The 27,182-nt window shown below is 36.7% G+C and overlaps 1 protein-coding gene across 4 annotated transcripts; it reads left to right on the top strand.

The window, feature by feature from the left end:
• Window positions 1-264: 264 nt before the first annotated feature.
• Window positions 265-26,884, top strand: AP1AR (adaptor related protein complex 1 associated regulatory protein). 4 transcript variants are annotated; one of them, XM_055435104.2, is made up of 10 exons: window positions 265-694; window positions 11,824-11,872; window positions 13,387-13,413; window positions 15,866-15,891; window positions 18,401-18,497; window positions 19,693-19,791; window positions 21,887-21,945; window positions 22,595-22,668; window positions 23,488-23,616; window positions 26,364-26,884. In XM_055435104.2, the coding sequence occupies exons 1-10, from the start codon at window positions 612-614 to the stop codon at window positions 26,627-26,629; spliced, it is 909 nt and encodes a 302-aa protein (XP_055291079.1). In that variant the 5' UTR covers window positions 265-611; the 3' UTR covers window positions 26,630-26,884. The 4 variants fall into 4 exon arrangements, with proteins under 4 accessions (XP_055291079.1, XP_088692299.1, XP_088692298.1 ...); XM_088836173.1 differs by lacking the exon at window positions 19,693-19,791; XM_088836172.1 differs by lacking the exon at window positions 13,387-13,413 and having other exon boundaries at window positions 266-694.
• Window positions 26,885-27,182: the final 298 nt, after the last annotated feature.

The raw sequence follows: 27,182 nt of genomic DNA, 5'->3' as shown, positions 1-27,182 counted from the left end.
GACCTGGGGCTCACAAGGCTTTGGTACAAAGTTGGAAAACTGAGGCTTGCTCCTGACACCAGAGACTCTTGGGACCAGAGGCGGGTAACTGCAAGGTGTCAAGATCTCCTAGCCAGGTCAAGGTCCAACAGCACAAACACACCCGAGCACTCAGCGGCACACGCCGGCGCTGGCGGAAGTGACGTCAGGGACCGTCGCCGCAGGAGGCGGGGCGGCCGGAGGAACGGCCTATTGGGGCCCGGGAGGGGCCGGGGGTGTGGCGGCGTCGGTGGTGCGGCGGCGGAGGGCGGGGACTGCCCTCCTTCGGCGGCGGGAGACGGTCACTCGAACCGGGCTGGGGGGCTGAGGCGACCGAGGGGCCATGCGGACCGCGAGGGAGTCCAGAGCCTGCCCGGCCCTCCTCCGTCGCGCGGCGGCGACTCGGCGGCCGCGAGAGTGATCGCCGTCTTTGTTCCTCCGGTCGCCCCCGCCTCGCAGGCCGCCTCGCTCCGGCCGGCCCGCCCTCGGCCCCCGAGCCCCCATTCGGCTCGTGCCGCGCGGATGCGGCGGCCGGGCCTGGCTCTGGGCTTTGCGTGGGGGGAGGAGGAGCGGCGACGCCCGGACGGCATGCGATGGGGAACTGCTGCTGGACGCAGTGCTTCGGGCTCCTCCGCAAGGAAGCTGGGCGGCTGCACCGTGCAGGAGGCGGCGGAGGGTAAGCCCCCGGGAGGAGGGGCCCGGCCCCGCTGGCTCCTCCTAGTCGGCCCCCGGCGGGGAACCCCGGCCTTCCCCTTTGGCTCAGAGGAGGCTGGGAGGCCAGCGACCCTCCACGTCGAGCGCGTGGTCGCGGTGGGGCCCTGGTCTGGAGGGGCCTTCCAGGGGAGGAGCTGAAGAGGCGGGCGGGCTGTCGCTTCTGCCGCCTCCGAGCGAGATTCCCGCTGGGATCGCTGTCACGCGGGGAAAGAGTCACGGGAGGCAACGTGGGGAGCTCTGGGCACCCTACCAGGAAAGGGCGGTAGAGCAGGAGGATCCACGGCAGCCTGAGCACACCCTGCGTTGAACTTGGGTTTATTGCCGAAGGTGGTAGTAGCTCTGTATTTGATTCTCTCTTTGGCACTGACAACCCACTCCAGTACTCTTGCCTGGAAAATCCCATGGACAGAGGAGCCTGATAGGCTGCAGTCCATGGGGTCGCTAAGAGTCGGACACGACTGAGCGACTTCACTCTCACTTTGGCACTGACGGAGCAGGTGAAGAATCTGCTTCCAAAAAGTTGATGTCTCTGAGAGGTTTTTTTGTTTAGTACAAGTCATTTGGATGTTAAAGTTCCAGACATTGAGCAGTTAGTTCTTCGATATTTACGATATGCTGTTTCCGGTGGGCATTCAGATTCGTAATGCTAGTAGCAAGGACAGTATGTAACTCTTTAATATTAATTTTTTGGGATTTCGAGAGGAATGCCATACCCCGATTGCTACCCACAAACTCTGTGACACCAGGGAAATCACAGTCTTTCTGAAGTTCTCTTGATTAAATCTGAGATACATTTTTCTACTCATACCATCCATAGAATAATAGAATTTCATAATTATTCCATTTTTCTGTGTTTATTTCATAAAACACTGAAAAACTTAAAACAAATGCCTTTGAAATTGACTTTATTGTTGTCTAATATTTCCCAGGAATTCAAACTTAGAATTGAAAATCTGAAGCACACCACTTTATCTAAGAAATGACATTAATTTTGCACTTTCTGAAACAGATTGCTAAGTTTTCAGAATCTGTCCCATTTAACCAACATCATTAGGTAATAAGATGTTCAACATACATTGAAGCCAAATGATTTATCATTTGGATCTTTTGGTGATGTAGATCTAATATGAATTACTCATTGGTTCATCAGGCATTGTGTCACCTCTCTGATTCCGAGTTCATCAGGCACTGTGTCCCTTGAATGAAAAAGTAAGGATTTAAAGACTTTGGGCCTAGTTTTGTATTTTGATTTCCCTAACTTAAAGGCTATTACTGTTACAGGGGAGCATGACAGCTGTTTTATTTTCTCAACAGAAGTCATCTAAGTTACTTCTAATTTTTATTTGTGGCTGCTATCATTTAGTCAGGCTGCTTAAATAGGCTTGCCTTAGGACTAGATGTCACAGAATCCTTGACCTTGTTATTGTTTTTATTTATTTGTTTATATGTAGTTGTAGGATAATTTAAAATAGGATCTTATACCCAAATGAAGTAAACATTATGTTTCACTTCGGAGTACATTATTTGGTGTCTTTGGGATTTTGGCTTTTTGCTCTTTCATGGTGATTTTACAAACTAAAAATGTTTTCCTTAGAGTATAGCATTAAAATTACAGGTTTTACTCCCTGAGCACATGAACTTGGCAGCTTAGGGAAGATAAGGGAAAAAATCAGTGAATCATTGTCAGTGCTAATTGTCTGTAGATGTGCCATAAAATCTTAATAATTGGATCTGTACTCATTTGGTTGTGGGCCAAACTTGAACAAACAAGTTCTATTGAGGCGATGAGAGTCTGTCAGTTGTGGACACTGTCATCTAAAACAATATAATGATGATATCCATCCTTCTGTTTTAATCCTTAAATGTAGGTTTGGACAGTCCACTACTTGAATCTTCAATTAACTTATTGTTTTTATTTATTTTAATTTTATTTTAGGAGCTTCTGATAAACATGCAGAGATAGGTGAATATAATTTGTTTTTGTTTACAAATAAGGTTAAACTTTACCTTTCATTTTAGTAGTTGCTTTTTTTTTAATCACCTGGTTGTTCTGATTTTCTTTCAGGTATAGGTCTAGATAGTTCACTAGTAGTTCATCCAAGGACAAAAAAGTTGAGGAGCAGTCACAGAAACTTGATTTCTGTTTGTCAATGTGATGACCTTAGATGAAGACTCCTGGGCTTTCTTAGGCCACTTTAAGCTGGGCATCACAAGGGTACGTTATAATCCAGGGCCTGGTTTTTGAGCCTTGCAGATTTTCCACAAGTACCTCAGAGTCAGATCACTCATTTTTTACTATCCAAGTGCAAAACCATAATTATCTATTTTTTGTAAAATTTTAGAGAATTCTGGGACATAAAAGTTCTAGAATATGTCTTCTAGTCAGAATATAAATATCAGTGTTATATCAGAAATCTTGATACTAGTAAAATTATTCGGTGGTTAAAACAAAGGAAGTTAAATACCTTTTAAATATCTTTAAGGGATAACATTTAGACATCCTAATGAGTCATCCTTTTTCACTATAGGGAGTTTTGCCTTAGCCATATAGTCTAGAGAGCTCCATCTGCTGGTCAGTTCTTTTTTCTTGACTGATAGGAGAAATCTGGTGCATAGACACTTAGCATGTTAGTTTTTTTCTTTCTCAAACTGAAGATCAGTATATTTTGTTGTGTTGTATTTTAATTCCCATTTTTATCTTACCATATAATTCCACATAGTGGTTCCAGCTCAGATGTACTAGAGAAAGAAATGGTCATGTTTTATATCCCCCTTGATATTTAATGTGTGTTGGCCTTTTTGGCTCCATCAGCAAAGTTGCCTTCAGATGATAGTTCACAATTATTTTCTATTTTTTTCCTGGTAAAAATGATTTTAATAATTACTGCCAACATTTGATTACTTCCTGTGTTCCAGGCACTATTCTTAAGTATTTTGCATTATCTCATTTATTCCTCACCACAATCCTGTGAGGAAGGTGAGTACTGTTAGAGACATGATAGATTGAGATTTAAAGGTTAGAAAGTTTAACTTGCCCAGGATAGCAGAGCTGGGATTGCAGCTCAGGTCCTTCTGAACTGAGAGCCTGTATCCTTCACCACTAATATCATATGGCTTTATATTAAACATTATAAAATTTTGTTAAACATATAAGCATTATAAACATTTAATTGCTGTATCTCAGTGCATTATCTTCTACGTTGTCACTAGAAGATCTTATGCATTTCAAAAACTTGGCTCTTTATTTTGTGTGATAGGCTGTCTTCCTTTTCTTGAAACTATACACTTGACTTCTCTACAACATCGCTGTTATCTTTTTGTTTTTCTGTCCTGGCTGTATTTACTCTGCTGCTGCTGCGTCACTTCTGTCGTGTCTGACTCTGTGTGACCCCATAGACGGAAGCCCACCAGGCTCCCCCGTCCCTGGGATTCTCCAGGCAAGAGCACTGGAGTGGGTTGCTATTTCCTTCTCCAATGTGTGAAAGTGAAAAGTGGAAGTGAAGTCGCTCAGTCGTGTCCGACCCTTAGTGACCCCACGGACTGCAGCCTACCAGGCTGCTCCATCCATGGGATTTTCTAGGCAAGAGTACTGGAGCGGCTTGCCATTGCCTTCTCCGAGTATTTACTCTATATGCCTATTAAATATGGAACTTCTCTTTGTCTTTTCTTTATTTAGTTCCCTTAATTTCGTCCACTCCTGTGGTTTCAACCACCACTTCCAGATCACATGTCTTCTGAACAGGGTTTCTTTTCAGAGGTTCAGCACTGCGTTTTCAGTTGTCTACTGAACAGATACACTTGGACGTACCAAGGCTCCTCATATCAACTTATGTAAAGACTCTAATAGCTGTATACCATTAAATGTCTGAAATCATGCATTTTCTTTCCCCCTAGATTTCTTCTGCTGCTTCACGGATCCCCTGTCAGGGATTGGGGACTCTCTTAACAGCTCCCACTCACAGTCTCCATGCTGCAGACTTTATGGGCCTCTAGGGGAGAGGGGCAAAGAACCCACCTGCAGTGCAGGAGATGCAGGTTCCATCCCTGGGGTGGGAAGACCCCTTGGAGTAGGAAATGGCAACCCCTTCCAGTATTCTTGCCTGGAAAATTCCATGGACAGAGGAGCCTGGCGGGCTACAGTGCATGGGGTTGCAAGGGACTGGACGTGATTGAGCCTGCACGCACCACTCCAAGTTGCTGGTCAGTGTCTGCTTAATATATACTGAACCTGTGTCCTTCCTCTGTGCTTCTTCCTTAAACTTTGTCTTTCAGATCACCTGCTCAGTGACTTCTAGACTGCCCTCCTTGTTGTATCTCTGTGCTTTGGGCCATCTTTCTTTCCTGTGAGTGGAATTAAACTTTCTAAAACCCATACTTGGCTTTCCCTGGCGTAATGATTTCCATCAGCAAACTATTTCCTACAGCTAAGTTGCCCAGCCTTTTTTTCCTTCTGTGACAGATGATGAGTTGCATAGCATTCAAACATACAACATAATGCTCATCTGAACACTCAGGATTATATGCAGGTCTGCACTTGGGTAAAGAGGGTGATCTCACTCTTTGTTCTCTCATTAAGAAAATCTTGTTGGAATACAAATGGAAAAAACAGTGACTCTATTCTAATCTCAGAAAACTTTAACTCATTCATAAACCTTCGTATTTTAACTTTTTTTGATAAATGATAACCTTCCAATTCAGAGTAGTATGAAGTTCAGACACCTGACAGGATAACCTTAATCTATTTTACCAGCCTAATTACATTTTCTATTTATAGTTCCCTTAGAGTGTAGCATTAAAATTGTAGACATTATTCCTTGTTCACATGAACAGGGCAGCATAGGCAGGGGAAGCCAGTGAAAGGATTCTCTGCCATTCTTTCACTTGGCATATGCCAAGTACCTGGTATACCAAATGGACTCTACCTATTTCTGTTTTCCTAACATGCAGTGTTCTCTTCTTGTGCCTTTCTGTATGTGGTATTTTTCTTCTTTTCCTGTTCTTGGTGAGCTTTTACTTATCCTTCAATATTACCTTCCCCTGTGAAACCTGCTCTAACCCCCTGAAACAATATTATCTCCCTGAGGAAATAGTATTTCCTACAGGCTTAAGTCTACTGTGTATTAGGGATTGCAAACTTTTTCTGTAAAGGGCCAACTAATATACATTTTAGGCTTTGCAGGCCATTTTGCAGCTATTCACCATTGCCGTTTTAGCACAAAAGCAAGCATAGACAATATGTAAATAAATGAAGGTGACTGTGTTCCTTTAAAACTTTATTAACAGAAACAGGCATTGGGCCAGGAGTCTGCTGCCTCCTGGTATATACAGTGGTATGGGTTGGGAGCTCTTCTAGGTCAGGGACTATGTTTTATCTTTCTCATTTTTAGTATCTCATGTTTGTCAAATGAATATTACTTGTGAACTTGTAAGATCTAGGAAACAGTATGTATTCTTTTTTTATTTCTCAAGATATCCCCTAACTTTGGAAAAACATTACACAGTGAAACATACATCTCACCAGTTTCGTGTTGACTTTCTTTTTAGAGACCATATAGAGTACCAGTGAGAATTTTGAAATATTTTACCATAATGTGTATTGCTAAAATATAGTCATCAGCAGTCATTATTGAGAGATGCAGTTTGGTTTTCTGCATATTTGTCAGCTTTGAGAAACATATAAGCGTAAGATGTTTCTCTTGGAATTTCAGAAGTTAGGAAGGAAAACTGTAGTAGCCTGAAATGAGAGTGAATTTCTTGGACATTCTGTGTTGTACCTTGAGGACTCTCTAGGGCTCTGTTCTGAATCTCCCTCTGTTCTTCCTTAATATATTTGCCTTCCATAATATACTTTTTCTGGCTGATAGCAGGAAAGCACATGGTTTTACCTACTACCTGCATACTAAAGAGCTCAGTCATCGCAGTCTGAGCCCTGAATATCTTAATTGCCTACTGAGTATTTCCCCTTGGGTATCAAACATAACCTCAAATTCAGTTTGTAAAGTTGCACTCACCTTTCTTTCCTTCTCATAGTTTTTTACTCCTTTTTATCCCCATTTTTTTAAAACCCCAAGTATTTTTACTACTTTGTGCCCTACTTTGTGAGTGGTAAAACAATATACAATTACCAAAGCCATGAATCTGGGAAACATTATAAAGTCCTCCCTTTCACTCATCCTCCAAGTCCAAGTTGTCACGTTTTGTTGATTATACCTTCTGAATGTCCCGTACCATTTTCTTCAGTGGTTTACCACACTTCCAGGATAAAGGCTGAACTCTTCAATGAAGCTTTCAAGACCTCACATTATCTATTCCTTGCCTTTTTTGTTTGTTTTTGCCTCATTTTGTCACACTCTTCCTTGAATCAGTTTCTTCCCTGTTTACTTAGATTAGTCCTACTTAGTCATCTTTTAGTTGCCATTTCAAGGACTATTTCTCACAGAAGTCTTCCCAGTCTGTTTCCTACACTCGGAGGATAAGTTCTCACCAAGTGGAACCATCTTCCTTATCTTGTCAGCACTTCCTCAGACTATAATTATACCTGCAATAGTGTGCTTATTTGATTAATGTTCGTTTTCTGCTCTCGGTGTAAAGGAACACGTTGATGCTTACTTTGCTTACCATTGACTACCCTACTCCAGGTTATATGCTTAGTATGTAGATGTTTAGTAAATACTTGTTGACAGAATTAAAGTATTCAGTCTTGATCTTTTCATTCCCCTTCACCTTTGGTAGCTACTGCTGCTCCCTAAACATTTCTTTCCACTACTGGGGGCCTAGCTGATTCCTTCTTCTTCAGCTGATTTTTGATGTTCCTCTTGAGAACACAGCCCTTTCAGAGAGCATGGTGGTTGTTAATTCACCTGTGTGTCTGTCCCATTAGACTGTAAATCTCCTGAATCATGGATCAATTTTTACTCATTTTTATACTTTAAAGATAAATACATAGCTATGTCTGTCATTCATCCAGGGAAGTAAGAAGAATCAGAAGGTTCAAAATCATGGACACATTAAGCAGCAAGAGTTTTTAAAAGAAGGTTGTCGACGATTTCAGATACTGCTCATAGACTGCAGAAGATGAGTGAGAAAGAAAGAAAAGACTTCTATGGTCCCTTCTGGTTATTGGTTTCTTCTGAGTCACGCTTCTCTTAAAGGACAGTGGCTTTTTTTTTAATCCGTGTTTTCTGTCTTCAACATGTTTAGCAGGAAGATTTGCCTCTTCTCTTCCAAGGAACACAATAAGTTTTTTGAACATCCATGCCTCCTAAATTTGCCTTCATTAGGGAGAGACTTATTTAACAGTAAATATTATTACTTTATTATCACCACCTATGTTGACGCTGTTCCTGGAAAATCTGTTCATGGATTATCCCTTGAGATTTGAATGGTTAAACCTTCATTGAAGTATCTGATACTATTTGAAAAATGATTTGTCATCATCGTCAATGTAATAGCTTCTGCCAGGGCTTCTCTCTCTAACCTTTCCAATCCTCTGTCCAGAAAAGAAGAGTCCTGGGGAGCTTTTAATTTTTAATAGACTATGGAACAAATTTACCATGATTCTTCATTAATTATTTATAATGTCAAACAAGATATAAGGAAAGACTATTATTTTAACAGATATTATACAGTAGAATATGAAGAAAAGGAACTATAAGAATGTAGGATTTATGAGAATTTTTAAGTTATCTTTTACTTAATTCACTTTGATATAAAAGAGTATTTGCCTGCTTTGCAAAATAACATGTAGAAGCATAAAAAACTTTTATTTTCATTCTATTCTTCATGAGACTGATTTTGTCCTAAATAAATGATTGTCTTGATATCTGCCTTGATAACACTGATAAATAGATATTTATACAAGAATCACCACTTTTGTACCCCTTTACTTTCAGACTCTTACAAGTTCTTTTACTTGCCATGATCATTTGGAGTAGGATAGCCTGTCTTTTCTACCTCTTTAATATCCTTTACATACTTGAGTCAACTTTCACATCTTTAGCAACAGTAGAATGGTTGTACAGAAAACTTAACATTACTTAGAGACAGCTCTCAGGGATATGAGGACTGTGTGTAAAGAAATGTGCAAGGATTGCTTTGGGGAGTTCTAGACTGTATTTTCTGTTCTGGAGAAGGAAATAGCAACCCACTCCAGTGTTCTTGCCTGGAGAATCCCAGGGACGGGGGAGCCTCGTGGGCTTCCGTCTATGGGGTCACACAGAGTCGGACAGGACTGAAGTGACTTAGCAGCAGTAGCAGACTGTATTTTAAAAGGGGAAAATAGACTTTTGTATTAAATTATTGGTTTTGGAACCTGTTTCAGCAGCTCATAATTAGTGCACCTGAGTATGCATGCTCTTGAATACAATGGTGGATTGTTCCCTGTTGTATTTGTCATCTTCCCCTTCCCTCCAGGGCTTATGACTAAATTCATAATGCACATGGGATGTGACTTTAACCAATTATTTCACAGCTCAGCTTTATTTTATGTGATACTGTGATTCTAGAGGGCTTTTGCAGCTTTTTACACCACTCTGTCCTTTTCCCTTTTCCCCTCTGGCATTTAAGTTTTGGGTCTTGGATTTACCACATTTACTTTTCTCCTGCACCTCCATTCCTGACGCTTGCTTCTGTTCTGTTACATCCCCATTGAGATTCTGACACTTCTCATCATCTTGCATTTTCCAGTCCATCTCCCTCACTAGATGATTTTTTATCTTCTAAATATTTCTTTAATATATTCATTTCTCTCAATGACACCGCTGTAGTCCAAGCTCTCATTTCTTGCCTAGGCTCAAATTTTAATTGCATAATTATTCATATATCCCCTCTTTCTCTGTGCCTTTATCCCCACTCATTTCTCTGTGATTCACATGGTTCCTGGCACTTGCAGAGCAAGTTCTTATGAGGACCTACGTTTTCTCTTAACTTGAAGGAAATAATGGTGTTTTCATTCCACCATACAGTCAGAGACAAATTCTTCATTAAAGGAAAAGAGTGATGATTGCTGAGGGAGTGCATATAGCACTTTAAGCATAAATCATTATACCAGAACACAGTGCTACTGGAAAACTCATTTCTGTCTTTATTTGAGAAATGGGAAAGACAGAAGAATGGGAGCACTAGAGGCCTGGAATATTAGGGTACTTTATTTATATTGGATATGTTTCATGAATTATTATGATAATATGATTATTATTATGGTAATAATGTTATTATGATGGTAATACCAAATGTTTTAGTTTTCACTGATGATCTCTTAATGGGTAATAAAACTGCTTTGCATCTGTTAACAAAGATTGTACAGGAAAAATTACTTTTTTATTCTTTATGATAATACAAATTTAGTCATGGTAATATACCATTCTCTTTTACTAAACCTGTCTGCCACCTCTGCACACATACACATAATACAAAGTATTCTGACCTGTCCTAACTCCTGGATTCTTCCATCTCCCAAAGGGGTGCTTTCTGTTAAAGAATCCTGACACATTAGGAACCCACAGTGTGAGTTTTGGATCTCCATGGGAGGATGGCGGGTGTTCCCTGCCATCAGTTTAGGCGACAATAACAGGATCCATGTTATGTGAAAGTTTTAAAATTTCCAGGCACTTGCAGTAGTAAAGGAGTTTGAGGGACTCTGACCTGTGGTGTTGGAGAAGACTCTTGAGAGTCCCTTGGACTGCAAGGAGATCCAACCAGTCCATTCTAAAGGAGATCAGTCCTGGGTGTTCATTGGAAGGACTGATGCTGAAGCTGAAACTCCAATACTTTGGCCACCTCATGCGAAGGGTTGACTCACTGGAAAAGACTCTGATGCTGGGAAGGATTGGGGGCGGGAGGAGAAGGGGACGACAGAGAATGAGATGGCTGGATGGCATCACCGACTCAATGGACATGAGTTTGAGTGAACTCTGGGGGTTGGTGATGGACAGGGAAGCCTGGCGTACTGTGATTCGTGGCATTGCAAAGAGTTGGAAGCGACTGAACTGACCTGTACCAACTTGTATACTATAATAGTTAGAAGACATACAGTTAATGTGGCCATATCTTCGGAGCAGGTATTACATAGGAGACACTTATTTGACTGTGTCTGAGTTGCACTAGTAGGAGCAGAAAAGAATGATTAGAATTTTTAAATTTTAGCTTTATTCAGATATAATTGACATAATTGTAAGACATATAAAGTATGCATCATGGTGATTTGACATATGTATATATTGTGAGGGGCAATTAAAATTAAAGTCAATATTTGGCCCTAGTTGGAGAAATTAATGGATTATTTGGTTGATGTATATATGAAGTATATTATTTTTCATTTTCTTCCTCTTTTGCAGGCATGGCTTTGTATAAACATATATGATTCCACCGGGGCTTTCCACATGGCACTGGTAGTAAAGAACCCGCCTGCCAATGCAAGAGACATAAGAGACATGGGTTCGATCCCTGGGTCAGGAAGATCCCCTGGAGGAAGGCATGGCAACCCACTCCAGTAATCTTGGCTGGAGAATCCCATGGACAGAGGAGCCTGGCGGGCTGCAGTCCATGGGGTCACAGAGAGATACGACTAAAGCAACTTGGCATGCATGCATGCATATGATCCTACCATCTAGAGATAACTGCTCTTAGCAAAACGGCATATATCTTTTTAGATTTTTGTTGTTTTGTGGGATCATATATGTTTATACATTTTCTTTAACAAAATTGGAAACATGCTCTTATAGATTATTTAACACACCAGTATTTTAACAAGATATTTTTCTTGATACAGTAAAAATAATGAGATAAAATTTTAAATTTAATTGTATTCTAGTCTATGTAATAAATATATATAAATTAACTTACGATTAAAAGTTTTGTAACTGTTAGGACCAATAGAAAATTATGAGTTGACTAAACACTTAAACTGTGTTTAAAAATCTGGACTATCTGTATTCTTTTGTAAGTTCGATGGTTCCTTTTTGTAAATATAAGATGCTGTATATTGGAGAATTTAATGTTGCTTTTGAGGAAATAATTTTTATTATAAACTACAGTAACTCAGTTTTAGTACAATTGTAATTTTTAAAGTTGTTATTCTGTTTTTCTTCCCAGATCCAAGTATTTTAGAACATGCTCAAGAGGTGAGCACTTAACTATAGAGGTAAGTAGTGTCGTAAATCTGACTGGATAAAAGTACCTTGAGAAGGGCAAGAGGGACATTTTTTTTTTATTAAGGGGGGAAGGATGTGGACCTAAATTTAGTATTTCAGTATTATCCATGCTGGTAAAGAAGGAAAGAATTGGAGTGGTGGGGGAAGTGTAAATGGAGAAAACAAGTTTGCAGAAGATTAAGGTCCTGTTCTTCTAATAGAATTGCTTAAGAGATAGTGTTTTTGTGTTTTGTTTTTGTCTTTTCTGCCCTGCACAACTGAGGTTGAGGGTACTCTTCTATCAGTTTCAGTGGCTTAGTAGGCTGTGAGTCTAGACATCGTTGGCCAGCCCTAGTAGAGGTGTGACAGAATCAAAGCAGCAAATTGATTTGAAGCAACTCTACAAAAAGAGTCACTGAGTTGATTATTCTTTGTTATGTAAAACATAATGACAGAATCTGCCATTTGCTCAGTCCCTACTATGCACCAGCCTTCACCATATGGTTTATAAATGTCATTGCACATTCTTGCTACAATTCTGTTGAACAGGTGGCTGTCACCTTGCTTTATGGGTAAGAATCAGGCTTAGACAGGAGAAGAAATTGGACTACATTACAACACTTATATGTGGCAGAACTTATAGCCAATCCAAAACTGCCTTTTATATTAAATAAAGAAACATTATTACCAGGAAATAGGTTTGTTTGTTTGTTTTAATAAATTACAAACCAGCACAAAATATTAGTTCAAAGTAATAATATTAAACACTTTGAAGTCGTCACTTTAGATTCTTGTAGTTTCTAAACATTTTGAATTCATTGTTTCCTGATCTTTAAACAACAAAAAAATATTAACAATTAACAATTAAATACATTTTCCTTTCTTTCAAGTAGTCACATATCATATTATTTCTATTTAAAGTATAAATATTTTCATAATATAATTTAACATGATGACTTTCATTTGGTCATTTGACATGATAGCATTCATCACATTATGATCAAATTTTTTACATTTGTATCTCTAGAAAGACACTGTTTAGAAATAACAACTACCATCTTGACTTTCAGTGAATTGTTATATGAGTGAATAGATGAATAAATAAAAACATAAGAGATATTCTTGAATAACTTTTAGTTCTATTTCTTGAGGGACTTACAATATTAAATAATTCTTTCTGAACTCAAGGAATTAGGAAGTTCTGGCAGTGTAGACTTAAAAGATCCATGAAATAGTCCATTCACCTAGTTCAGATGAAAGTTTTGATATATAAGTTTCTGATTTATGTAGAAAATTGCTGTAATTTTCCATTTTCTTTTTAATAAAAATCATAAATGATGTATTCTTGTCTTGGCTGTCTTGTTTAATAAATCAAATGGAATGGTGTTTAAAGAGATACATTACTTATATTTTATCTTGTAAAATAAAGGTATATTATTTTTGAAATGAAAAAGTGGCTTAAAATTTTTTGTGAGACATGTACCTTAGACAAATATTCATCCTAACGCTTTCTTTCTTGTTTCAGTTTGAGAATCTAGTAGAAAGCGATGAAGTAAGTATTTTCACAGTAGCACAAAGTCCAGTTTGTTCTCATAGCGCATCTCACTAGTTCCGACAGTTATTTTTTAACATTTTCATTATGTTATCTTTTCTTCTAGAATTTTTAACATTTTAGTTTTTATTTTTACTTTTTAGTCCCTTATTTCCTTCTCTTACTAATTTATATTAGCAGTTTATTCAGAATTTTTATGATGAAACATATATAACACTATATATGTGTATACAGCCTCTATAAAATACCACATATGTATATAATATATATAGTTTCATCTATCACTTAATATATGTGTTTATATATACATATATTTAAAACAGGTTTTTACAGTATTCTGTAGAACTTGAGGAACTTTAAGAAAAGATATTTCTAACATTTTGCCACTAAGTAGGTTAAATTCCTCAATGATCCAGAGTAAACCATTCTTTGACCCATAGTTTTCACAAATTTCTGACGGTAGAATTTATATATGTGTTTTACAATCACTTTCTGACTTTAGCCATTATCTTTTTATCAGTTTTCTTTTTGTTTATCTTTACATTTCACCTCATCTAAAAATCAATTTTAAGATGTATCTCAAGTACAGAAATGTTAAAATGGAGGGAAAAAAAGTACATTTTAGAATTAGTGCAATATGGTATATGTTTCTTAGGCACTGGTATAGTTAGAATTAGTTTGTGTGTTAATTTCCATCTTTACTAATTATATGAGTTTGTGCGAATTAACCTTCCTTGAGCCTACTTCTCACATCTCTAAAGTGAATGCATATAGAAGAGCATTGCAGGTTTTGTCTTTATCATTTTTGTTTTCTAAGGAAAGAGGAAAATACATTACACCAAATTTAAATTATTCTTGAGCCCAGCATTTCCCAAAGTGTGTACACAATACTAGTCTCAGTATAAATTAGCATATTAAAGGTTCTGAGAACTATTAAATTGTTAAAGAACTGTTAAAATTATTTCAACTTGTCCAATTAGCATTTCCCAAGTTAATTTGGGTATAAATCCATTTTTAAAATAGTAATACATATTTATTATCATCTGATAGAATATATTTGAGAAACTATATTTTAACCTTTTGTTTTCCCAGTAAAATTTCTCCCAAATAGTTTTAATGTTTCATAGAATCTAGTTTCTTTCCCTTTTCAGAAGTAACTTAAATTTTGTGTATTTTTTTAAACAAACACTTAACAAGGTATTTTTAAAGTTTCTGACAAGTACTCAATGTAAGAGTTCTCTTAACCTTCAATACAATTCATCCTCGCATTTTACTATTTTTTTTTTAATGTGATTCCTTGTGTTTTCCTAAGGTGCGTTTTGTCTGGTTTGAGTTTGTTGACCAGTCTGTTCCTCGTTCATGTTGTAGTGTTTGGTTTACTTGAATGTCATTTCCTGCTTTGTACTGCTTTTTCCCAAGTTGATGTGGACCATTTGGAATTTTCTTTCTGCAGTTACTTAGTCGTATATTTTAGTTGTGGGATGTGAATAGCTCAAATATGTAAGAAATGCATAAACCCATGGTAATTATGTTCTATAAAGTTGCCGTGAACGCTCAATTAGTGAATACCAGAACATTACTCCTAGGAAAAATACAGCATTAGCTTCCTGCAAGCTTCTGATCACATTTTTATCAGCTGAACAATGTATAACCTTTTTTTGTGTTTCTGTTTGACATCTTATTTTTAATGTATACTATTGATTCATTAACTTTGAACTCACTATGCACAGCACTTAATAATTTATGCCTGAATGTAGCTTATCTAACACATATATTTTCTCCATAAACTATATCATAACTTCTTGTGTGATTAGGAACAATAGATAGCACTTTAGCACTACACATGGGGTCATTTCAAACAGCAAAATCAGCAACAAAAAAAAGTGCAAAAAAGTGGCACTGCGTAGGCTGCAAAGAGGGCACACAGCAAGTGCTGAAACAGGAAGGCAGAGCATCACCTTCTGCTTTAGCTGGGAATGTGCATATCAGGCAGCTTAGATTTTTGCTCCTCTGTTCATGCTCATGAATGACCACAAGAGTGCAGGGAGTATTGGTTTTGATGTTACAAATAAATTTTAGCTCATTGGTGAATTTGCAGTTTTGGAATCTGCGAATAATGAAGATCAATTGTAAATGATCAAAGCATAGAGAGTATGTCTGTCTGGTACCATCTTGAACCGAGAAGTTCATTTGGTATGTAGTAAATATTTGTTATTAAAAAATTAGGAAATGCTCAGCAATTGGTTGCTTTTTAATTAAGCTAGATATTAAAGTAAATTCTGCCTTTGAAAACTGGTAAAATGTTAAAGCTTTTTGTTTAAAACACTTTTAGTAATGAAATCTGTTAAAGATAAGCAGAAAATATTTTGATTAAATAAAAATTTTGTTGGCTTGCTTTAAATAGAATTCAGCTAGTAAAATTTGTGTAATTGTTTAATTAATTCTTGTACAGGGAGAAAGCCCAGGAAGCAGTCATAGGTAAGGCGTTTTGTTTTTTTTTAAAACAAACGACTTCTATGTAAACTATAATAAGCTTCTAAAAATCCAGGCTGTGTCATCCACTTGCTTTGAGGCACTGAACAGTTTACATTTCAGGATCTTGGTTATTTCTTTCTATAAGATTGAGATAATAACATTTCAAAAGATTGTTTTGAACATTAAACATTTTAATGTGCCTAAGTGCTTTCGTATTGAACCTAAGTTTTTATGTATATTTTAGTTTAAAAAACTGTATTAATATTGATAAGTACATTTCTTTGAATTTTTTAAACTTTATACCCCTTTTCCTTCCGTAATGACATTCTGAAACTTGTTTTACTAATCATGTTTTTCACTTTGTATAAATAATACCTCAAAACACTAAAAAAAAAAGCCCAGCAGAGGTTAGGGCTAGAGAAACAAATGTAGGAGGAGACATTACTATATACATTGCTGGTTAAAACCATGATAATTATCCAGTACTCTTGCCTAGAAAATCCCATGGATGGAGGAGCCTGGTGGGCTACAGTCCGTGGGGTCGCTAAGGGTCGGACACGACTGAGCGGCTTCACTTTCACTTTTCACTTTCACACATTGGAGAAGGAAATGGCAACCCACTCCAGTGTTCTTGCCTGGAGAATCCCAGGGACGGGGGAGCCTGGTGGGCTTCCGTCTATGGGGTCGCACAGAGTCGGACACGACTGAAGTGACTTAGCAGCAGCAGCAAGGTTGGAGAAGATGAGGAGGTGGGCTGGTTGGATCATGGAGAGAGAGCATTGGTTTAGTGGTTTGAGGATTGAATAGACAGACACTAGAAGAGGATTCAGAAGACAATCCAGAAGCAGTGGACAAAAGCAATCAGAGCATAGAAAGCCAAGGTAGGAGGTAGAGACAGACTAACAGACAGATGGAGTGGAGGGAATGGCCAGCATTGCCACAGGAAACAGTAACAGTATAAGGACTTAAAACTGTCTATTATATTTGGCAACATAGAAGGCATTGATTACCTAGTAATGAAAGCAGAGGCAGACTGCCATGTTTTGATGAGAGAATGGGAAGTAAGAACAAAGAAGGTAAGAGAAACGCAGCAGTTAAGAGTAAGGGGCTAGACTACTTGGGTTCAGATTCTAGCTTTGCTGTGAATTATATGACTTACTTGGACGTCTCATTTCCCTTATCTATCTACCTTGCAGGGTTGTTGCCAGAGTTAAAATTAGTATATGTAAATCACATAGAAGAGAAGCTGCCACATAGTAACTGCCAGATGTGCTGTCAGTCAAACTTAATTTCAGACGTTTGGGCTGAAATGGAAAAGAGAGGGAGCAGTAGTTAGAGATAGGTATAGGTCAATTGAAAGATTTTCCTTCTTCTGTCCTTCCTTTCTTCGCAAGGAAGAGAGGTGGAAACAGATAAGTAGACTTAAGAAGAGAGGTACTAACTGATGGTGCAGTGTCCCACAGAATTCTCTGGAGCGGAGGTGGGATAGGAGTAGCACCAGTGACAAATGGATCAAGTGTAAGCAGGGTCGGTGACCCTGAACAAATTAAGGAATGCCACTTGTGTAGAGGAAAGAGAGGAGAAGGGAGGATAGACTAGAGGAGGGCTGGCAAGACATTGAGGGATTTGATGGTGGGAGACATGTTTCCTCATGTCTCATAGTGGGGTGAAACTGACTTCTAAGAGAAGAGAGTTTGCATGAGGAACTTAAAGAGTGTGCATGTGAAGATTTTGAAGTAATTGGCATAGTATATGAGAGGAAAGAAGTTGGCCACATACAAGTAAAGGGTTATTGCTAGGGGCAGAGGCCCAAGTGTATGTTTGATTTTTTCTAGCAGCTCTCAGCAGGAAGAGCTAATCTTGGAAATGATCCAGAGTCAGAGAATGAGTAATCTGAGTGAATAAGGCATAAAGAAGGTTATGCAAGAAGGTGAATGTGTGGGTAAGAAAGTGCTTCAGATTTGCCATGGGATCCACATTGGTTGTAAGTGAATGAAGCCAGAAGATGACCAGGATAGATAAACAAGAGAGAAAAGGGAAGGATTAAGGGCCTGAGGTGGCCAGGGGGATTGAGCAGGATAAATAGGAGGGCAGTGGGTAAGAGAGTTAAGAATTCCAGAATGACATGAGGGCTGATATCAAGAGTATAGTGTACTGAGGTTTATATTTTATGATGCACATCTTGGGATATGGTCAAAAAGAACCAGAGCCAAAGTAAAGGTACATGGAGCCCACATTTCTTTAAAGTTGATTGTAGTGCTAAAAAATACTCTTGATAGTATGTCATCTTCAACTTACGTACCAAATTAGTACATAAAAAAAAGTATTAGAATGTATTATATATTTTTTTACTCTTAAGAGTTGAAATCAGCATCGAATTGCTTTAGTACATTTTTGACAGTAAAATTTCAGAACTTCACTGATTTTATGAGTGTTTTATTTAAACTTGAATTTATCAGCACTTTTTTTTTTTTTTTTTCATTTTCTTTCTCTCCCTCATTTTTCTGTGTAGGCCTCTTACTGAGGAAGAAATTGTTGACCTGAGAGAGAAGCATTATGATTCTATTGTTGAAAAACAGAAAGATCTTGATATGAAAATCCAAAAAGAGGTAATTAGTCTTATGTTGCTTAAGTATATTTTATCATGTCTCTGTTTATAGGAGAAAGGTGTTATTAAATAATATATTGCATATGAATAGTCACTGGACCTAAATTTAGATATACGCAGATAAAAATTATTTAAAAGTTAAAAAATTATTCCAGCCTATAATAATTTGACTTAGTTTGGTTTAATTTATCAGCAATCATATGCTGCCAGTAAGTGAAGAGAATACATCCTTCTGAAAATGATCTTCTGAACTCACAATTAGGCACTGTGGTAAAATACCTGAAACTTTGTGTTTAAAACTAACATTAAAAAATGATTGTGTTTCACGATAACTGGTTCCTTTTTTAAAATCTTTCTGTTAGTCTTGGATTTAATTATTCTTAGTAAGTGAACCAAGTACTTCTAACAATCATAAATGTTCTATTTATTTTAGTATATTTACAGAAAAGGCCTGTAATTATAGTTTTGCTATTCATTAAACTAAATGGAATTAGTCATATTCCATTTTACATTTAAAACTAGTCTGTTTAGTACCTATTTAATACTAAATTATTCCCAATTAATGATTTCAACAGCATTAACTTAGCTACACAATAGATGCTAATATTAGGCTAAAGAAAAATATTGTGTTGGAATTTGATTTTTAAATTTGATTTGACTTGCAACAGATTATCACTAAAGCAGTTTGTATGCTACTATGAATGGCAGGAACTTAAATTTGGAATTTTAATGAGAGTAATAAAATTCAGGACACATGTATCAATGTGACATGAACTTTGTGAAAGCTTGCTTCACTTTGGTAGACAGTGATATGATTGACCTTAGTTTTGAAGACCTTGAACTAACAAGGGCCCAAACAATAAACTAGGTAGGGTGATAGGCATTGGAATGATTGTTGAGAATGAAGATCACTGCATATTCTAAAGAAAGAAATGGTCTTGTATTTATGCAAACTAGATGCTCTACTTTATAACTCAACTTCTAAGAATTCTGTAATATGTTTGATACGATTTGAAATACTTTGTAAAAAGAAAAATTGAAATAAATTACAAAAATTTCAATTCTATTATGCTTTGTAGAGCTCAATTCTTTTTTTTAATAATTTCTTTTTATTTTATGAATAGAAACATTTTATTTTTAGAGCAGTTAGACAGGTTCTGATTTTTGTTAATCCTTATTGTTTTGTTCATGTACAGTTAGCCTTACAAGAAGAGAAGTTAAGACTAGAAGAAGAAGCTTTATACGCTGCACAGCGTGAAGCAGCCAGGGCAGCAAAGCAGCGAAAGCTCTTGGAGGTGAGGGGAAAAGACCCGAGCATATATTTAGGGCTGCTTTTCTCCTGATTTTCTGTAACAAATCTTAGTTGGGACATTTTTTCCCCTAAAATCAAGGGCTTCTTGTTTAACAATGAATGTATTTATTCCTATACTCTTAGGAATTTTAAAGGCAAATTAGTGGGTCTTTAACAGCTAGAAATAGCATCAAATTTTATACTTGACATTGAGCATTGTTTGGCTTTAAAGTAGGAGAAGCTAATTCTTGTTAGGGTTTCCCAGGTTGCTCCATGGTAAAGAATCCGCCTGCCAATACAGGAGACACAGGTTCAATCCCTGGGTCGGGAAGATCCCCTGGAGAAGGAAATGACAACCCACTCCAGTGTTCTTGCCTGGGAAATCCTATGGATAGAGGAGCCTGGTGGGCTACCGTCCATGGGGCTGCAAAAGCGTTGGACACGACTTAATGACTGAACAACACCAATTGCTGTTTATCCCAAAGATGAAATTTACTTTTCCAAAATTCAGTATTCTTTTGGAAAAATAAATATACTCTTTGATGAAACACTGAAAAACTGACCTTTAAATACAATTTCTGCAGCATTTTTAAGTTTATTTTTGTGAATTTTTCCCCCCCAACAATTTCTTGAACTGTTAGAGTTTCTTATGCTTCCTAAAATTGGGGTAAGCTAAGTGATTTTGCCACATAGGAATACTGTATTTTTCATCTTTGTACTTTTGTCTTTGGGAGATTGACAGTTTGGGTCTTGGGAAATCTTTGACATATTATCAGAGAAAACAACAGTTTTATCATAATTTACCATGTGGTATTTAAACAGCATTCTCATAATGCCAGACAAGCTTAATACCAGACATTTATGGAGCCCTGGAAGGAACTGTTTTGATTAGTTTACATGTTTTACCTTATTTAATCCTCACAACAGTCCTGGGAGAAAGATAGTATTTTTAATCTCCATTTCACAGGTGATGAAACCAAGGGACAGCGATATTAAATAACTTAAGATCCTACAGCTAATAAATGGCAGAGCCAGTGTTCAAGCGTTGCTTAGCCAGTTTTCTGCTCCGTGTCTTCCACCATCTTTTGCCTGCATGAACTCTGCTGCTGTGTGAACTGAAATGCAGTACAAGGATTATGTCGCATAATAATTATTGTCACTTAGAGAAACTAAAAAATCATGTATCGTGTTTCTGTGTGATTTCTCTGTGACATGTGCTCTTTATCTCTCTTTCTCCTGTTTTTGGTGTTTTAAAAGATTAATCAGATTATATGAGGGAGTTTTGTTTAGTAAGTTCTAAGTAATGGAAAAGTTTTAAAATTAACTACCTTTTACTAAGAAAGTAAATATTTTTCTGATTCCAAGTTAACCATCTCTTTCTACTATAATTCTCTGCTGCTTGCCTTTTAAAGACTAAAAAGGATTCTATATGCAGAATCTATTTGAGTTCTTGAGTTTTTTATTCTTGAATAAATAGAGGAACACATGCAGTCTGTGCAGCATACACTGACATAGAGGATACACATTATGCGAATTCATTTGATTTTCACAGTAGCCCTATGAATTTGCTAGGGCAGTATTACAGCCGTCTGTAATTTACAGATGAAGAAACAGAAAATACAGGACACCATGCCGGGGACATACAACTAATAACTGTCAGAGCCACACTCCTCACAGGTTTTCTAAATCCTCTGTTTTTATTATTTCTGAGTAAACTCAGCCAGATCTTTTAGTTCTTTTATTTTATTGCTACTTATTTCACCCAGAATAGAACTTCATATACTGTTTTAACTATTACTTTCTTGCTCCTCATCTTTCCAGTTATTAGTTCTTAGGTGCAATAAGGAAGTTGCCAATATTTATCTTTAAAGTTATTTTTAATAGCCCTATGAATATTTTGACCATGTAAGGACTATACACTAAAAAATTAAGAGAAATTCTACACTTAAATAAGATGATATAGAAGTGAACAGTGATGAATTTAAGGAAAAATACTTCGAATAACTTTTTTAAGTTTTAAAATTTTGGCATTTCATGAATAGTTTTAGAAAATGTAATTTTACAGTAGAGTGATCTCGTGTCGCATTATGTTTCCAAAGCAAGAAAGGCAGAGAGTTGTGCAGCGATGCCGTGCTTCCAACAATGGAGAATATCAAAGGTAAATAGTGAAACATACTTCTTCCTTTTGTGTAGGAAATATTATTTCTAAAGAGAAAGCATTTCACCTCTGGATGTTTGTATAAACGTTTGTGTGTACATGCTCCGTAAAAAGAACATTTGTTTCTTTATGTTGGAAAATCATCATTATTTATTTTAAATTGACTTTATTGCATTCATAAGAGTGATTACATATTTTGTATAGAATATGATGCAATAGCACATTGAAATACCTTTGGATAAGTTGTCATGCCTTGCTTGTTTTTGTTTTCCTTAGCTCTTTTCTTAAAATAAAGTTTATGTGTGATCATTTTTTAGTTGATGTAATTTCAGTGTCACATTTCCAGGAGTGTTTCCTGCTCATACAAAGAACCTCGTTCATGCTTCAGTAATGTAAATTATAAAGTTAGACTTATGACTAAGGTTTGGATTTGACCTCATGACTAACCAAAATCTTACCAGCATTATTTTCAGTTTATTGCTAGCATTAAGAAAAGTAAGACCTGTTTTGACTAGGGTAATCTGATTGTAAGTAATTATGAATTTGTGTGGGATATACCTCTTCTAATCAAAATGGCATCATTTAACTTTAGCCTGCATTATGTTGTATTGACCACGAATATATAAAACAAAATTCACTTTTATTACAGTCCAGGACCAGAAGATGACTTTGAATCTTGTTTGAGAAATATAAAGTCACAGTATGAAGTTTTTCGAAGTAGTAGTAAGTCTTTTAAAATATGTGGGTACATTTTAAAGTTACTTTATGCCACATTAAACAGATAATTGAAGATCTTGATTCTGTTTTTCTCAAACTTCCTGCGCTTCAATTTGTGTTGCCCAAATAACTAGCTCTTAAATATACAGTTTTATGTTTACTTTTTTAAAGGAGTTGGAGAAACAGAAACAAGCTCAGAGCTATAGAGAACAGATTTGTGGTTGCCAAGGGGGAGGAGGGGTGGAGGAGAGATGGGGTGAGCATTTAGGACTAGCAAATTCAAGCTGTTATACACAGAATGTGGAAACAGCAAGGCCCTTCTATATGCACAGTAAACTATATTCTATGTCTTATAATAAACCATAATAGAAAAGAACATGAACATATATATGTATAACTAAATCACTTTGCTTTACAGCAGAAATTAACATGACTTTATAAATCAACTATACTTGAATAAAATAAATTTTAAAATTAATAAAAGGAGTTGGAGTAAAGAAAAATTTCAGGCTATTTCTATAGTTATGTATAGGGAGTCTGGCCCTTCTTTTTCCATGGAGTTCATCATATTTGAAAAATTTGTAATTCATTTAAATTTGTGTATTTACTGTGCTAGATGACAGAAAAAAAAAGTAAAAAGAAAGCGGGGGAAACCATTTATACTATTTCTAACAGAAGCTTACCAATGTAATGATTTCAGTAATTGTTTCTTACGATGTTAAACGGAGTAGTAGTATTTGAAGAGAGATCATTATTGCAAAATAAGTGGTTGTAGTAAAGGAGTATTGTGTCACCACATCTAATTGGATTTGGTGTATATTCTAGGACTCTCATCAGATGCCACCGTTTTGACACCAAATACAGAAAGCAGTTGTGATTTAATGACCAAAACTAAATCAACTAGTGGAAATGATGACAGCACATCTTTAGATCTAGAATGGGAAGATGAAGAAGGTATTTTATGTTTAAATTTTACCTGAAACGTTTTATTTAATTTGTGTTAACTTACAGAAATCTACTTTGTCTTTTACTTTCCTTAAACTGAAATGAATGCAAGGTCTTTAAAATTTCTTAGACTCTTATTGTATTAGTGATTATCATTTGTTGGTGAACTGTTTAGAAAGTTGCTTAATTCTTAATGTTTCTTGAGATTTAGAAAGAAAATGTTATTTTTCATTTTAAGATTTTTGTAATGCAGCCGCTTAACTCAGTAGGAATCACTGCCCGCTTGTGAGCAACTTAATTAACTTTTCCTTCATAATGATGTGTGCTACAGTCCATGGGGTCGCAAAGAGTTGGACACGACGGAGTAACTGAATTGAAATAAATAAGCAGTTTGTTAGGTTTTTTGGTAGTACAAAAGCCATAACACAGACGTGAACTAGAATTTTACTGGTATGTCTTCCTAGCTGTTGTACTTAAGATAGATTTCTTAATCTCTCTAAGCTGCAGTTCATCATAAAAAGGGAATTATAAAGCTGCTTTAAAGAATGATTATTCACTGTTATATACTGAGGGTCTAAAAAAGCTTGGCACATAATAGGCAGTCAATAGATATTTGAACAAATGAAAACATGAATGTTGTGAGGATTAAATGAAATTTATGTAAAACATCCAGCACATAGTGTGACACATAACAAGTACTCAAAATTGTAGCCAAAAGGTGGATTTTGTTTAAAGCTTTTTCACTGAATAAGGCCCAAGCCTTTATTTTTATTTTAAGAAATGTGTTAGTCACTCAGTCATGTCCGACTCTGCGACCCCTTGGACTGTAGCCCTCCAGGCTTCTCTGTCCATGAGATTCTCAGGCAAGAATACTGGAGTGGGTTGCCATTTCCTTCTCCAATTTTAAGAAATAGGTAATCCAAAAAGGAAGAACAAATTGCAAAATATAGGACTTTAAGAAAAATCATAAATATTAAATATTTCATAGAATTTTGAGATGAAATAGACCTTAGATATCCTTTAGACAAGCCATTAGTTTTATCAATAGAGAAACTGAATAACTTGAGCAAAGATTGCATTAATTAAGTCTTCTTCTCAACTAAACACCATTTCTCCAGCCCTGTATTTTTCTTATTATTTAGATATCAATTAGAAAATTTTAAATTTATTTTTATTTTAACATCTTGTTCAATTTGATCTAAAGACTTTTCAGATCTTTTAATGCTGATTCTGTCATTCTCACTGTATGCTAATCAAATTTTTAGATAACATGACTTTCAAGGTTATTATTCAAGTCATTATAATAGAATTATTAAACTAGACTTTGTAGAGGACAGAACTCACTAGAAACCTTATGATGTACAATTCAGCTTCCGTTAGACACAGTATTATTCAATTAAATACAAATCCTCAAAATTATATTAGTTTCCAGCTCCCATTTTTATCATGTCTACAAAGATGATGTAATTTGCTAGGTTGAGTCTCTGATTTGGGGGAGTGATAACAGTGATAGATTAAGTATTTTTTTAAATTATTATTATTGTAGGATTGGATTCTTTAAGCTCGGAAAACAAAATTACTGAATGTGTCTAGGGATTACTCTCTGATAATCTCTTTTCCATGATTTTAATTCTGTTACTAGTGTTGATCCTACACACGCAAATTCAAGTCTCTTTTCTGTCTTCCCTCTCTTCGTTCTGCCAAAATGATGTTTTTTTCTTCCAAGATTTTTGCTACTTTCACTTTACTGATCAGTTTCTTTCTGTTCAGAATTAGATCTAGAACAGTTTCCCCTAGAAATGTCTCTGTTTTGTTATGCTAGAGTCAGAATAGCAAAAGAGCACAGACTTTGAAGCCCAAGGGAATGGAATCACATTCCTGCCCCACCACCCCTGTAGCTGTGTGACCTCGGGTAAATCACTTTCCTCTTCCTGCCCTACTTTCCTCAGTTTCAGAATGGGGTATAGTGATCGTGCTGTATGTATAGTGGTTGAAGATCAAACCAGCTCATCTTTGTCATTTGCAAATAGTGTTAACTAGAACCTAGTAAGTACTGGAAATATGTATACTGTTATCATTATCACTAGAGTTATTATAACTCTGGGAAATGAAATTGTCATCTAGGTGGAAAAGAAGTTTGGCCCACACACTAACTTGGCCATATAAGACTAATAGCAATTGAAATCCTCCATCCATTCTGCTTTACTTACAGCTTTTCAGAAGTTTCATCTTATCAGTGTTACATCAAAACCATCCTTTGTTGAGTGCTTATGTTCACTATAGGATTAGACTTTAACATTTCCCTTAAAAAGTCTTCCATAGGATTGTTTATTTTGAGAGCTTGATTTAATTTTTAAAGATATCTTTAAATTTATTTTGGGCTGCACTGGGTCTTTATTCAAGATGCGGCTACTCTTCGCTGCAGTGCACTGGCTTCTCATTGTCGTGGCTTCTCCTGTTGCAGGGCACGGGCTCTTGGTACACAGGCTTCAATAGTTGTGGCTCACAGGCTTAGTTGCCCCGTGCCATGGTGGGATCTTCCTGGACCAAGGATTGAACCCGTGTCCCTTGCATTGGCAGGCAGATTCTTGGTTAAGAAGAATCTTAACCAAGGAAGATTGGACTTACTGGACCACCAGGGAAGTCCAGGATTGGTTTTTTTAAGTTAATTCACAAGTCAAGCCTGATAGGTTCAGTCTTTTAATAAAGTTTTTAAATCTTCACTGAGATTTCTAATAACTCTGCCTATATAATAGGAATGAATCGAATGCTCCCCATGAGAGAACGTTCCAAAACAGAGGAAGACATTCTCCGGGCAGCACTTAAGTATAGCTGCAAGAAGACTGGAAGTAATCCTACATCAGCCTCTGATGATTCCAATGGGCTGGAGTGGGAGAATGATTTTGTTAGTGCCGAAATGGATGATAATGGCAATTCCGAGTATTGTGGATTTGTAAATCCTGTATTAGAACTGTCCGATTCTGGTCTAAAGCAATATGATTCAGATCAACAAAAACGATAGAAAAAAACTGTGTGATCTGTGTTTATCAGTTATGACCAAATGTTACAAACCAACTAGAATGTATAAATGGTTGTGCTGAGCCTTTTTGTGAGGGGAGGTAAGAAATTGTTTTGTAAATGCTTAGAAAGGAATAGGAATGATAGGCTGTATCTGAACTGCTTCAGAATTAAGTGCAATTTCATCATCTGCCTTCTGCTTTTCAAAAACAATTGAATGGTTCTGTCATGTTACGAATTAAATTTAATTCTTTAGCAATCCTGTTTACTGTTTGTTGCTTTTCACTTTTTAAAATAGTTCTGTTGATTTTACTTCAAATGCTTTTTTCTTAATCCTGTTTTAGTAGCTAACTGTGAAAATATTAAGGCATTTTGTGTTAATTCTCAGCAGACATGAAGGGAGCATGAAGAGGGACTGCCAGATTCAGACAGAATAGTGTTCCCTTTTCCAGCATTATTTATTCCTATGACTTATTTAAATTATGTCATCTAATAGTAAGCACAATTAGAGTAGATGACCCTAAAGAAAGCCTGAAATATCAGTTTCTTCCTACACT

This window comes from Moschus berezovskii, chromosome 5, assembly GCF_049115385.1.
Source record: "Moschus berezovskii isolate FMDL1 chromosome 5, NW_MosBer_1.0, whole genome shotgun sequence".
Taxonomy (NCBI): domain Eukaryota; kingdom Metazoa; phylum Chordata; class Mammalia; order Artiodactyla; family Moschidae; genus Moschus; species Moschus berezovskii.
The sequence above is the reverse complement of the archived record's forward strand: the minus strand, read 5'-3'. Positions and strand labels throughout refer to the sequence as shown.

What these genes read in the sequence shown, in the direction of transcription:
- AP1AR (XM_055435104.2), top strand. Translation starts at nt 612, where the DNA reads ATGGGGAACTGCTGCTGGACGCAGTGCTTCGGGCTCCTCCGCAAGGAA. An exon ending in ATATGAAAATCCAAAAAGAG is followed by an intron (nt 18,498 to 19,692) that starts GTAATTAGTCTT and finishes GTTCATGTACAG; the next exon opens with TTAGCCTTACAAGAAGAGAA. An exon ending in AACAATGGAGAATATCAAAG is followed by an intron (nt 21,946 to 22,594) that starts GTAAATAGTGAA and finishes CTTTTATTACAG; the next exon opens with TCCAGGACCAGAAGATGACT.